At 44.9% G+C, this 14,936-nt stretch overlaps 1 protein-coding gene across 9 annotated transcripts in view; it reads right to left on the reverse strand.

The window, feature by feature from the left end:
* Positions 1–14,936, reverse strand: part of CHEK2 (checkpoint kinase 2) — a 59,664-nt gene that overhangs the window by 7,413 nt on the left and 37,315 nt on the right. For 6 of the 9 annotated variants that reach the window (XM_084649558.1, XM_084649555.1, XM_084649559.1 and 3 more), the window contains 6 exons: positions 13,646–13,707; positions 12,699–12,798; positions 9,392–9,478; positions 8,418–8,581; positions 7,070–7,185; positions 1,501–1,586 (listed from right to left, as the gene is read on the reverse strand). In XM_084649558.1, the coding sequence (XP_084505684.1) occupies positions 1,501–1,586; positions 7,070–7,185; positions 8,418–8,581; positions 9,392–9,478; positions 12,699–12,798; positions 13,646–13,707 (615 nt within the window). Of the gene's footprint in view, positions 1–73; positions 225–1,500; positions 1,587–5,325; positions 5,512–7,069; positions 7,186–8,417; positions 8,582–9,391; positions 9,479–12,698; positions 12,799–13,645; positions 13,708–14,936 lie in introns of those variants that run through there. The other 3 variants (XR_014714283.1, XR_014714284.1, XM_084649560.1) reach the window with 2 other exon arrangements.

A 14,936-nucleotide genomic window follows, 5' to 3' on the forward strand; every position in this document is an offset into this window, starting at 1 on the left:
AGACATCATCTGTATATCTGATGCATGCATCCATCGTGCTGCTTCTATGCTAGTTTTTAAAAACAATACTTACAGACAATGGCAGAGAGAGTGGAGGGCCATCAGCTCCTCACTGCACACAGTTACAGGAGCTCAAGCGGCTCCTCTGGTGGTGTTCAAGTGGCCTGACATCTAGAACTGAACATTTGGGATGCTGGCCTTCAGAGCAGCCAGGGGTACATCACCTGCAAACAACTCGTATAAGATGGCAGCCAGCCATGTAAGGAAATATTTCTAAAAATAGGGATTGACTGACATTTGGATTTCGGTGGGTGGAGGGTAGAAACCATAGCAGTCCCATCTTAACGTAAAGTATTCCTGCCCCCTATATTTTTGTCAGATGAAAGCAGCTTTCCCCTGCTAGTTGTGAAGTGAGCCAAGATTAAAATCCTGCATACAAAACTCTGTTTCCAAACTAACACCAAAGAAATCTGCAGTGATGCAAATGTGTATGGTCCATTAAATGCTGAATAATTTGTCAGATTTCCTTTTGGCCAAAACATTGCTTTTCCAGGACAACACCCCAGACCACATCTGTCAATTAAAAAATGGCTTGGTATTTGTGTCTTGGCAAAGATAGTGTATGAATTCACTGTCCCATTATGACCATTAACCCAAAGCACCATTTTTCAGCTGTGATATTCTTATAAACTCTTTTCTGACCAGTGTGCCTGTCAGTCTCACTAAAATTACAGTGTGGCAATCAGAGCCCTCCCCAGAGGAGGAATACAACCAGAATTTTAAGAGATTCAATTGACTACACTTTGAAACGTCTCAAATTCTCATCTCGTCTATAATGCCACTCCCACTTATTTTTTATCCCTTGTAATTTATTGCCTCCTTTCCCATTATGTCCATCATCACTGGTTTTTAGAACCCACCACGCAGTGTTTAAATAAACTGCACAGAACTAAAACCTAAAATGTAAATCTGTACCCAGTTAATCCACTCCAGGAGATTGACAGGACTGCGAGGTACAGAATAGTGAGTGAACCCAGAAGAATGCAGAGTAGGAATTTTCCAATTCCAAGCACCATAGTTGGTCTTATGACAATGAAGTCACAAAAGGAACCCCTTCCACACTGTGTGCTCCATTCAAGCAAGGATCTGACATGTTGCACAGGTCCTCTAATGACCTTAGCAGTTACCCTTCCCCTGCCCTACTCCACGGTCTGAGGGGTGGAGCATACTCTCCTGCTGGACAACTGCTGGCTCACTCCTCTTCAGACATTGGTAATGTCTTGAAAAGTCAAACCACTGAGCAATTGTTGCATTTTCATTAAGAGCGAGCTTTTAAGCCATGAGAGAGACTGTTCTAAGCCACCTTATACAGCTAGTCTAACTAGCCATAATGTTCCTTGTGAATGAAGTCTTATATATGTCACACAATAACAAATAGGCAGTACCCCTCCCAGAATGTCGTTGCTGTACTGTACTTTAAATACATGATTCAACACATACCTGAAGCCAGGGATGTTCTAAGGCTTTTTCCGTTGTAAGACGTTTATTTGGATCCACTACTAACAGCTTCTTCACAAGATCCAAAGCTAAAACAATAAAATAAGGTGATTGGCATAACGCCAATAATCTAATGACTCCATAACTTTAAAATAAATTATCCAATGTGTTTAAGGCAGTACAAAGGATTGTGATGTACATTAATAAAATAAATCCAAATATTTCACTTTAGAGCCTGGAAGTTCAGGGTTAGCAAAAGTGTTTTCTTCCATTAACAAGTAAACACTTCCTGCTTTGTAAGCTATTTCACACATTCACTGTTAAAAGACTGTTCTGAGTACAAAGAACGAGGCGTACTTGTGGCACTTTAGGCCTGGTCAACAATAGGAGTTGAGGTCAAATTTAGCAGCGTTAAATCGATTTAACCCTGCATCTGTCCATACGATGAAGCCCTTTTTTTAACGTAAAGGGCCCTTAAAATCGATTTCTTTACTCCACCCCCAACAAGGGGATTAGCGCTGAAATCGGCCTTGCCGGGTCAAATTTGGGGTACTGTGGACGCAATTTGATGGTATTGGCCTCCAGGAGCTATTCCAGAGTGCTCCATTGTGACCACTCTGGACAGCGCTCTCAACTCAGATACACTGGCCAGGTAGACAGGAAAAGGCCCGGGAACTTTTGAATCTCATTTCCTGTTTGGCCAGCGTGGTAAGCTGCAGGTGACTGCACAGCTCATCAGCAGAGGTGGCCATGCGGAGCTCATCAACCGAGGTGACCATGATGGAGTCCCAGAATTGCAAAAGAGCTCCAGCATGGACCGAACAGGAGGTACGGGATCTGATCTCTGTAGGGGGAGACGAATCCGTGCCATCAGAACTCCATTCCAGTTTTCGAAATGCCAAAACATCTGTAAAAATCTCCCAGGGCATGAAGGATAGAGGCCATAACAGAGACCCGAAGCAGTGCCGCGTGAAGCTTAAGGAGCTGAGGCAAGCCTACCAAAAAACCGGAGAGGCAAACAGCCGCTCCAGGTCAGAGCCTCAAACATGACGCTTCTATGATTACCTACGTGCCATTTTAGGGGGTGCAGCCACCACTACTCCAACCCTGTGCTTTGACTCCGTCAATGGAGTGGGAGGCAACACGGAAGCAGGTTTTGGGGATGAGGAAGATGATGAGGAGGAGGCTGAAGATAGCTCACAGCAAGCAAGCAGAGAAACCGGTTTTCCCGACAGCCAGGAACTGTTTCTCACCCTGGACCTGGACCCAGTACTCCCCAAACCCACCCAAAGCTGCCTCCCGGACCCACCAGGCGGAGAAGGGACCTCTGGTGAGTGTACCTTTTTAAATAATATACATGGTTTAAAAGCAAGCATGTTTAATGATTAATTTACCCTAACATTCACGGCCAGTACAGCTAGTGGAAAAGTCTGTTAACGTATCTGGGGATGGAGCGGAAATCCTCCACTGACATCTCCATAAAGCTCTCCCGGATGTACTCCCAAAGCCTTTGCAAAAGGTTTCTGGGGAGGGCAGCCTTATTCCATCCACCATGGTAGGACACTTTACCACACCAGGCAAGTAGCACGTAATCGGGAATCATTGCAGAAAAAAGCATTGCAGAGTATGTTTGCTGGCATTCAAACAACATCCGTTCTTTCTCTCTCTGTGTAATCCTCAGGAGAGTGATATCATTCATGGTCACCTGGTTGAAATAGGGTGCTTTTATTAAGGGGACATTCAGAGGTGCTCGTTCCTCTGTTGTTCCCCACTGTTAGCCATGTGGCGGGGGGAGGGGTTAGCCACGCAGTGCGGGGAGGCAAAATGCAACCTTGTAACGAAAGCATATGTGCTATGTATGTAATGTTAACAGCAAGGTTTACCATGAAAGAGTGTACCCATTGTTCTATAAAATGTGTCTTTTTAAATACCACTGTCCCTTTTTTTCCTTCCACCAGCTGCATGTGTTTCAAGGATCACTGTATCTTCTCCTTCCCAGAGGCTAGCGAAGATTAGAAGGCAAAAAAGACGCAGTTGCGATTAAATGTTCTCTGACCTCATGCTGTCCTCCCACACTGACAGAGCACAGCACAATGAGTGGAGGCAGACAATGTCAGAGTGCAGGAAGCACAACATGAACGCGAGGAGAGGTGGCGGGCTGAAGATGTTAGGTGGCAGCAGCGTGATGAGAGGAGACAGGATTCAATGCTGAGGCTGCTGGAGGATCAAACTAATATACTCCAGCGTATGGTTGAGCTGCAGGCAAGGCAGCAGGAGCACAGACCGCCGCTACAGCCCCTGTGTAACCAACCGCCCTCCTTCCCAAGTTCCATAGCCTCCTCACCCAGATGCCCAAGAATGCAGTGGGGGAGCCTCTGGCCACCCAGCCACTCCACCCCAGAGGATTGCCCAAGGAACAGAAGGCTGGCATTCAATGTTTTAATTTTTTTAAGCTTTTAAGTTTTAAAGTGCAGTGTGGCCTTGTCCTTCCCTCCTCCCCCACCCCTCTCGGGCTACCTTGGCAGTTATCCCCCTATTTGTGTGATGAATTAATAAAGAATGCATGAATGTGAAGCAACAATGACTTTATTGCCTCTGCAAGCGGTGATCGAAGGGGGGAGGGGAGGGTACTTAGCTTACAGGGAAGTAGAGTGAACCAAGGGGTGGGGGGGAGGTGTTTCATCAAGGAGAAACAAACAGAACTTTCACACTGTAGCCTGTCCAGTCATGAAAATAGTTTTCAAAGCTTCTCTGATGAGCATCACGCCCTCCTGTGCTCTTCTAACCGCCCTGGTGTCTGGCTGCGCGTAACCAGCGGCCAGGGAATTTGACTCAACCTCCCACCCCGCCATAAACATCTCTCCCTTACTCTCACAGATATTGTGGAGCGCACAGCAAGCAGTAATAACAATGGGAATATTGGTTTCGCTGAGGTCTAAGCCAGTCAGTAAACTGCGCCAGCGCGCTTTTAAACACTCAAATGCACATTCTACCACCATTTTGCACTTGCTCAGCCTATAGTTGAACAGCTCCTGACTACTGTCCAGGCTGTCTGTGTATGACTTCATGAGCCATGGCATTAAGGGGTAGGCTGGGTCCCCAAGGATAGCTATAGGCATTTCAACCTCCCCAACGGTTATTTTCTGGTCTGGGAAGAAACTCCCTTCCTGCAGCTTTTGAAACACACCAGAATTCCTGAAGATGTGAGCGTCATGTACCTTTCCCGGCCATCCCACGTTGATGTTGGTGAAACGTCCCTTGTGATCCACCAGTGATTGCAGCACCACTGAAAAGTACCCCTTGCGGTTTATGTACTCGCTGCCTTGGTGCTCCGGTGCCAAGATAGGGATATGGGTTCCGTCTATGGCCCCACCACAGTTAGGGAATCCCATTGCAGCAAAGTCATCCACTATGACCTGCACATTTCCCAGACTCACTACCCTTGATATCAGCAGATCTTTGATTGCGTTGGCTACTTGCATCACAGCAGCCCCCACAGTAGATTTGCCCACTCCAAATTGATTCCCAACTGACCGGTAGCTGTCTGGCATTGCAAGCTTCCACAGGGCTATTGCCACTCGCTTCTCAACTGTGAGGGCTGCTCTCATCTTGGTATTCTTGCGCTTCAGGGCAGGGGAAAGCAAGTCACAAAGTTCCATGAAAGTGCCCTTATGCATGCGAAAGTTTCGCAGCCACTGGGAATCGTCCCAGACCTGCAACACTATGTGGTCCCACCAGTCTGTGCTTGTTTCCCAAGCCCAGAATCGGCGTTCCACGGCATGAACCTGCCCCGTTAGCACCATGATGCCCACATTGCCAAGGCCCGTTCTTTGACAGAAGTCTGTGTCCATGTCCTCATCACTCTCGTTACTGCGCTGACATCACCTATTCGCCCGGTTTCGCTTTGGCAGGTTCTGGTGCTACAGATACTGCTGAATAATGCACGTGGTGTTTAATGTGCTCATAACTGCCGAAGTGATCTAAGCGGGCTCCATGCTTGCCGTGGTATGGCGTCTGCATGGAAAAAAGGCACAGAACGGTTGTCTGCCATTGCTCTGACGGAGGGAGGGGAAACTGACGACATGGCTTACAGGTTTGGCTTACAGGGAATTAAAATCAATAAAGGGGGTGGCTTTACATCAAGGAGAAACAAAAACAACTGTCACACAGAATGGCCCCCTCAATGATTGAACTCAAAATGCCAATGCTCAACCCACTGAGCTATCCCTCCCCCTCCAGGCAGGACTGAATCTCCATTAAACTTTTCAAGGTGCCCCAACAGACCTCACTGAAACGACTGTCGGTCGTTGATTTCATGGAGGGAGGGAGTGAGGGAGGAGCAAATTAATACAAAACAAATCTCATCTATTTCTTGTTTTGATCCACTCCATCTATTTTTTACATCTTAGGCTGGCAGTAGACGGTGCAGCAGGACTCCTAGCCATCCCCATCTCCTGGCTGCTCAGCAGAAGACGGTATAATACGACTGACAGCAGGACTAAAAGAATGACCTGGTCGACTCTTTCTATTTAGGTCCCTGTGCCCATGTCTCCCCAGGCGCTCCTGACCGACCTCACCGAGGTGGCCAAGAGCACCTAGGACATGACGACGATGGTTATCAGGCCTATTGCACCATCTGCTGCCACAAGGCAATGAGCTGCTGTTGCATAGCAATGCAGTACCGCATCCGCCAATACCCAGGAGACGTATGGTGACAGTGAGCTGAGCGGGCTCCACGTTTCCCGTGGTATGGTGTCTGCACAGGTAACCCAGGAAAAAAGGCGGGAAACAATTGTCTGCCATTGCTTTCACAGAGGGCAGGAGGGAGGGTGGGCCTGACGACACGTACCCAGAACCATCCATGACAATGTTTTCGCCCCATTAGGCATTGGGATCTCAACCCAGAATTCCAATGGGCGGCAGAGACTGCGGGAACTGTGGGATAGCTACCCACAGTGCAACGCTCCGGAAGTCGACGCTAGCCTCAGTACTGTGGAAGCACTCTGCCGAGTTAATGCACTTAATGCACTTAGAGCATTTTGTGTGGGGGGACACACAATCAACGATATAAAAACCATTTCTAAAAAACCAACTTCTATAAAGTTGACCTAATTTCATAGTGTAGACATACCCTTAGAGACTAACAAATTTATTTGGGCATAAGCTTTCGTGGGCTAAAACCCACTTCATCGGATGCATGCAGTGGAAAATACAGTAGGAAGATAGACAGACAAAGAACAAGAAAAAATGGGTGTTGCCATACCAACTCTTACGAGACTAATCAATTAAGGTGGGCTCTTATCAATTAAGGCTACCCACCTTAATTGATCAGCAAGCGCAGATCCCTGGGTACATACTTGGGCAACAAGCCCAAGCCAATGCTGGTGCTACTTCAGCAATGCTACTATTTTTAGTGCACTAGCTGAAGCAGAGCTAGTGCAGGTGTCTCTGAGAACTGGGATTCACACCTCCTAGCTGAAATGTAGACGCACCCAAAGATACCAATTAAGGCACAGCAGAAACTTTAGAGGTTCAGCAAAATACTTCTACAGCCATTGTAATGTAAACATACCCATATCTGACACATGCTTCCATTCTCTTGGAATAAATGTATATTCTCCACGGGTAATTTGATCTTTCAGACATAGCTGAGTATTTTGTTCATTGAATGGTGGATATCCACACAGGCTAAATAAAAGAGAAACAAATATAATGGATAATGCAGCTTTTGCTACAGCAGTTGAAAGACTGACTGTTGTAGAATCATAGAATATCAGGGTTGGAAGGGACCTCAGAAGGTCATCTAGTCCAACCCCCTGCTCAAAGCAGGACCAATCCCCAACTAAATCATCCCAGCCAGGACTTTGTCAAGCCAGACCTTAAAAACCTCAAAGGAAGGATTTTCCACCACCTCCCTAGGTAACGCATTCCAGTGCTTCACCACCCTGCTACTGAAAAACCTCCCCCACTGCAACTCGAGACCATTACTCCTTGTTCTGTCATCTGCTACCGCTGAGAACACTCTAGAGCCATCCTCTTTGGAACCCTCTTTCAGGTAGTTGAAAGCAGCTATCAAATCTCCCCTCATTCTTCTCTTCCACAGACTAAACAATCCCAGTTCCCTCAGCCTCTCCTCAAAAGTCATGTGTTCCAGTCCCCTAATCATTTTTGTTGCCCTCCGCTGGACTCTCTCCAATTTTTCCACATCCTTCGTGTAATGTGGGGCCCAAAACTGGACACAGTACTCCAGATGAGGCCTCAACAATGTCGAATAGAGGGGAACGATCACGTCCCTCGATCTGCTGGCAATGCCCCTACTTATACATCTCAAAATGCCATTGGCCTTCTTGGCAACAAGGGCACACTGTTGACTCATATCCAGCTTCTCATCCACTGTAACCCCTAGGTCCTTTTCTGCAGAACTGCTGCCTAGCCATTCGGTCCCTAGTCTGTAGCGATGCATGGGATTCTTCCGTCCTAAGTGCAGGACTCTGCGCTTGTCCTTGTTGAACCACATCAGATTTCTTTTGGCCCAATCCTCTAATTTGTCTAGGGCCCTCTGTATCCTATCCAGTGTATATACCTCTCCTCCCAGTTTAGTGTCATCTGCAAACTTGCTGAGGGTGCAATCCACACCATCCTCCAGATCATTTATGAAGATATTGAACAAAACCGACCCTTGGGGCACTCCACTTGATACCGGCTGCCAACGAGGCATGGAGCCATTGATCACTACCCGTTGAGCCCAACAATCTAGCCAACTTTCTATCCACCTTAATGCGAATATGCATTTCACAACATCTGTTCCAGGATTGAAAATGGGACACACACACTCATTAGCAAACGTACATAAATAAAGGCCTAAGACCTCCACCCATGTATGACTGTTCAACTGAACTGCCAGCCATGAAGTTTCTTACCATACGAAAAGAATAACTCCTAAACTCCAGCAGTCCACAGCACGGCTATACCCAGCTGTCCCAAGTGAATTGAGAACTTCAGGGGCGAGATACGTGGGAGTACCACATAATGTTCTCATTAGTGATGATTCTCCAAGAATCTTGGATTGTCCAAAATCTGTAATCTTGTTTATGAGAATAACACTAAGTCAGTTTTTATTTTAACACATACTAGAATACACTATACTAGTTAGCAAGTATCAGGAGAGAGATTTATGGCTCTAATTTCCAAGGTATTTTGCCAGTACACAACTATGTACTAAGCTCTACCCAGCAGAGGACTTCAGCAGAAAACTCAGCAGAACAAGAGACTCATTTTGTGGGGGGGTTGGGACAGAGAGGTTTGAGTTTTAGTGCTAGCAAAGAGTGTTGGACTGAACACCAGTTTGAAGTATTGTATTTATCCCCAGATGGAGGAAAAGCATAAGTAGCAGCACTATGGATTCATGGCTACCCTGGAGAGACTATTTCATGTACAGCAATGGTTCAATCTCCAAACCTACTCAATACTTAAGTCTCTCAGGCAAAAACACAGCAAGACACCAAACAGCATGGATAATTACCGTAATGTTGGTCATGACTCCATGATTAAGACTACTGACATACGCAAGTGAAGCAGAGTGTTATTCCACTGATTACTATGTGAAATATTAAATGCGAAAATTCTTATTCATACTTTTGTGTATATATTGATTGAAATATTCAGGAGAGAGGAAGTGATCTCTAAAGTTTGTGAAAGAACTTTAACTCAAGATTTCCTGTATTTTTAGCCTCTATTATTTAGGAATGCGCATCAGCAATCTTAATGCCATGTTAACTTTTTTGTGTGTTGGAATTTAATATTTAGAGAAGAATTGCTGAAGAACATTCCAAAGTTTTGAATAAAGAACATCAAAATAAAAAAAAAAATGCAGAGATAGAAGTTTCTTCCTCACCTTTATAAGACAAGTTTCTTCAGAAGATGAAAGTAGCACGTTCTCTGGCTTTAGATCCCGATGTATAATACCATTTTCATGAAGATACTATGCAAACAAACACACACACAGAACACAGAATGCATGCATTAAAATGTGAACTTCCAAGTCTTTCCAATGATGATGATGCAAGTAACAAACAGATTCATTTGAAAAGTGTGTATTTGAAGCTATATGGTTCACAAAAAGATTTAAAAAGAAAAGGAGTACTTATGGCACCTTAGAGACTAACAAATTTATTTGAGCATAAGCTTTCGTGAGCTACAGCTCACTTCATCGGATGCATTCAGTGGAAAATACAGTGGGGAGATTTATATACATAGAGAACATGAAACAATGGGTGTTACCATACACACTGTAATGAGAGAGATCACTTAAGGTGAGCTATTACCAGCAGGAGAGTGGGGGGGAGACACCTTTTGTAGTGATAATCAAGGTAGGCCATTTCCAGCAGCTGACAAGAATGTTGTTGTTGGTCATGACTCCATGATTAAGACTACTGACATACGTAAGAGAAGCAGAGTGTTATTCCACGTTCTTGTCAACTGCTGGAAATGGCCCACCTTGATTATCACTACAAAAGGTTTTTTCCCCGCCGCTCTCCTGCTGGTAATAGCTCACCTTAAGTGATCGCTCTGGTTACAGTGCGTATGGTAACACCCATTGTTTCATGTTCTCTATGTATATAAATCTCCCCACTGTATTTTCCACTGAATGCATCCGATGGAAAAGCTTATGCTTATGCTCAAATAAATGTGTTAGTCTCTAAGGTGCCACAAGTACTCCTTTTCTTTTTGCGAATACAGACTAACACGGCTGCTACTCTGAAAAAAGATTTAAAATATTTGTCAGATGCTACACAGCAGCTTCTAATCTCCACAGGTAGACTATGTAGAACAGGAAAGCTGTGCCTTCCCTGCAGTTCATCATCCATATGCCACATTATCAAAACAAAAAGAAAAGGAGTACTTGTGGCACCTTAGAGACTAACCAATTTATTTGAGCATGAGCTTTCGTGAGCTACAGCTCACTTCATCGGATGCATCCGATGAAGTGAGCTGTAGCTCACGAAAGCTCATGCTCAAATAAATTGGTTAGTCTCTAAGGTGCCACAAGTACTCCTTTTCTTTTTGCGAATACAGACTAACACGGCTGTTACTCTGAAACCTGTCATTATCAAAACAGATTCTTCATGATAATACGAAGGAATTTTGGTCCTCAATCTCTTTTTTGATATTAAGATCCAATCTCTTTTTCTGTGTTCAAACCCTCTTAAATTAAGTACATTTCCCTGCCTTAGTTTGCCAAGGCAAACACCACTACACAGTGGTGTTGGAACAATTTATATAGTGGGGATGTGACATTATACTCCATATTCTTTATGGAAATATTATTATGATATGGATATGACATAATTGTTTGTACTTTAGGTTATGATATACTGAATGTGATTATCCGATTTGTATGCATGCATCATTTCTGTATCTAAAGTTAGCAATATGGACTGTGTAACAATTACAACTGGGTATATATTGGGAAGACATCCACCAGACGACAGGCCATCAGATTTGATGGTCCACTAGGAAGGAACAACAAGACTATATTTGACTTCTAGTAATTTTCCACTGGCAGGAGGAGGTGGTCAAGTTTAGGAACTGCCTTATGTAAATTCTATTTAAGGCTGGGAGGGAAGGCATTCCAGACTCTCCTAGGGGACAAAGAAACCAACCTGAAGGGAAAGGCAGGGGTGAGTCCAGACCGAGACAGGGGTCCAGTCTGTTACTCCTGAGGGCATTCTGCACCAAAAAATTAAAAGTTCTGCACATATTTTAAAAGCCTGCAATATTCTGCAAGCTTTATTTGTCAATAAATAAATGCAGAGGCTCCAGCATGGCAGTGGGGAGCACTGGCCACTGGCTGTATGCAGGTGGGAGATCACCCTGCAGCCTCCTCACCCTCCACCCCTGGTACACAGATTGAGTGATGAGGATGTACTCGACCCTGATACAGCACAAGGCCTGGACCTGCCCAAGAAATACCCTGGGGCCCTGCCCCTCTGTGCCAGGAGCACCACATGTGGGGCAGGCAGACTCAACCAGGAAGGATCCAAGTGTGAAGGGGCTCAGTGGGGGGGAAGATCCAGGTGTGGAGTGAGAGGATTCTGTGGGAGACAATCTGGGTGCAGGCAGCTCAGTGGGGCAGTCTCAGGTGTTGGGGGGGCGGGATCTGGATGCACAGAGGCTCATTTGGGGGGTTCCAGGAGCAGGGGCAATGGGACTTTGCAGGGGCTTCCAGGTGAATATGGTTGGGGCTCAGTGGAGGGGTCTGGGTGTCTCAACAGGGGGTTCTGGTGCTGGGAGAGTGGGGCTTGGTGGGAGTCTGGGTTGCAGCTAGTTGGGGGTCAGTGGTGTGGGGGTCTGAGGATGGGGACTCAGGGTGGTGCAGGGGGTGGGGCTCATCAGGGTGGGGTTTTGAGTGCAGGGAGTTCAGTGTGGGGTGGGGTGGCTGCAGGGGTTGGGGTCCGGAGGCAGGGGAGCTCCAGATGCAGGGGTTGAGGTTCAGTGAGGAGGGGGTTTGGATGGCTAGGGGGGATATCTGGGTGTATAGGGTGAGCCCTGGCCGGGGTGTCTGGGTATGGGAGGTCCAGATGCACAGCGGTTGGGTGGACGGGGGAGCAGTCCCCCCATACAGTGACCCCTCCCTCCGCAGCTGAGGAGTAATGGGGGCCAGAAGCAGGAGAGGATGCTGAGCTTCCTGCAGCTGGGGGAGGTTTCTGGGGGTGGGTCTGACGGTGCTTGGGGTGGGGGCGGCGTGCAGAGAGGAGTCCCCCGGCTACCTCTACGCGAAGGAGCCTGAGGGGGGCCATACCGCTGCTTCCGGGAGCTGCGTGGAACAGCCCCCGACCCTGCTCACTGGCTGAAGCGCCAGAGTGGGGCAAGCACCAGATCCCGCTCCCCAGTGGGAACTTGAGGGCCAGATTAAAACGCCTGTGGAAGAGAATGGATCCTTTCCAGGTTGGTTACCGTAGCAGCTAAAGGAACGCTGGCCTAAATCTCTATGTATAAGGAGAAGATTCCATTTACTGCTGTAAAAATACATGCAAGCACAAATGATAGAAGTAAAGAAAAATAGGACTTGTGGCACTTAGAGACTAACAAATTTATTTGAGCATAAGCTTTCGTGAGCTGCAACTCACTTCATCGGATGCACTGATTGCACAGTCAGAGAAAAATCATATTTTTCTTTATACACATTCAGAAATATTTACCTTTACAGCCAACAACATCTGATAAAAATAGAGCTTGCAGGTAGCTTCTTTCATCTTCGTTGATCTCGACACTCTGTCATATAACTCTCCTCCTTCCATCCTGAAACAGAAATACAGAAAGAGATTCAATATACTGGTTTCAGAAGTTAGACCTCACTGGGAAAGCCTGAGACTGAAAAGCTTCTCTAAAAGAAAAGACCCCAATGAAAAGTAAAGTATATTCATTTTCTGAAACGCATTCATTGGGCACACGTGTATAAATTCTTAAACATGACCTGCACAGTAAAAATAAATGGTCTTGAGCTAGCTGAAACTAAATCCAGAAAAGATGGAGGTGATGTTAATAGGAAAGCAGAAGCACTATTACAAGGAAGTTCATGTCCTAAAAGACCATCTGGCCATTGCTTGTCAATGTAGCACAAAGCCTTGGAACACCTTCTATCCCCTTTGGGTAGCCAGGAGACTTCACCCTTCTTATCACACAAACCTGCAGCTACAGCAATCCATGCTCTCATCATCTTCAGATTGTACTACCTGGGACTGACAATGAAGGCCATGCAGAAGCTGCAACTGGCTCACCATCTGGCCACCCACTTACCTTCTCTGGCTCCCCAACAAGTTCCAGATCCAGGTTAAGAAGCAGACCTCGAACAATAAAGTTCTCAATAATCCAGGTTTGTGCTCTTTTTGAGACTCTCTCTACTTATCTGATCCACCACATCAGCTGCAATTGATCAGGATGACAGGGCAGAGAATCCTGCCGAAGTGGAGTGCCTCTGCAGCTCCAAAAGAATGACTTTCCTGTCTATCCTAACACCCAGTTTTACCAAGGGTTTCGACAGCATCTGAGATCATCACAAAGTCAGGTTCAAGTTATTAAAATTATATTATTTTATTTATGGCAGTAAAACATTTACTCTGGAACAAATTGAATGCAAATTACTTACAATTCCAAAACAATATAATAATCTTCTGCATCAAAGAAGTTTTTTATCTTGATTAAGCAGGGCTAGCAAAAGAGGAAGGAAACAATAAAACGACACAATCATTTTATGAAAACTAATATTACAAGAAAATATTACCCAAGAAAATAATTTCAGAATGGTGCACAATCCAAAGTATACGTGGCAGGACACTATGCTGATATAGGTTTCTCTTTTTAAAAAAATGCAAGTGAATTTTATATTAATTGTAGTGAGACTAATGTGACAAGTTGACTGCTTAGTGCAGACATGTGCCATGGAAGTTTTCCCCCAAAACATTTCTCTCGATGAACCTCAATCACAATCTGAAACCCCCTTGTTATTCTTATGATGAGTTCCCACACAGCTCTGCCAATGCATTCTGTCTAATCATTTATACTATTCCACTGTACTTGAGTTCCCCTTTTGTGGAGGGTTGACATAAAGCAAAAGGGAGAGAGAATATTTAAAAAAAAAAACAGGAAAAAGGGTAAAATTTAGTAAATCCACTAAAATTGCCAAAGGAATTCAGGAGCAGGTATAAGACCTAATTTTTTTCCATTAAATTTACTCAATTTCACATTGATGGTGTGTCTAAGATATTTGGAAGTGTACTACTTTTGTGGGGTTTATTATTTAAGTCAATGGAAAGTTTCAAACAATGTTATCGAATTAACTCAGATCTGAAGATTCCCACACTGGATGTTCTGATTGACTAGACAAGGATAGTCAATAGGTGCACCATGGGCCTAATCTGGACCACCAGACGTTTTTGAATAGACCCCAAAATGTTATTTACTTATCAATTTTTTTTGGGGGGGGGGGTATTATTTCCTCTGGAGTATGGACCTTGACAAGAACAAAAAAAAAAAAAAAAGAAAAGAAAAGAAAAAATTGACTACCATGGATTAGGGTCTCTGAGCCGAAGCAGTTTCAACCACGTGGTTCTGTGGAGATTTGGTCAAGGCCAAAGCTAGGTCAGCAAGCTTGGCCATCTAGCAATATTCACAGAAAGATGTATCAAGGAAAGTCTTATTTTCTGATCAGTGGTTCAAACAGAGACCAAGTAAAGAAAATTTCAATCCAAATTTCAATTTCAAAGATGCAAGTTTTGGAATAGTTACAACAAGCATATAAAGATATGGGGTAGAACAGAAAGTGCTTTGTAACCTTATCTACAATAGGCAAAATAAGTGACCATTGCTACCCAATCAGGAAAAGAGAAAATTAAAATTAAGAAGCTGTTTCTCCTAACTGTAACTGAAGCATTAGTTAC

The sequence above is a fragment of the Lepidochelys olivacea genome (assembly GCF_965140295.1).
Source record: "Lepidochelys olivacea isolate rLepOli2 genome assembly, chromosome: 15".
Lineage (NCBI taxonomy): Eukaryota > Metazoa > Chordata > Testudines > Cheloniidae > Lepidochelys > Lepidochelys olivacea.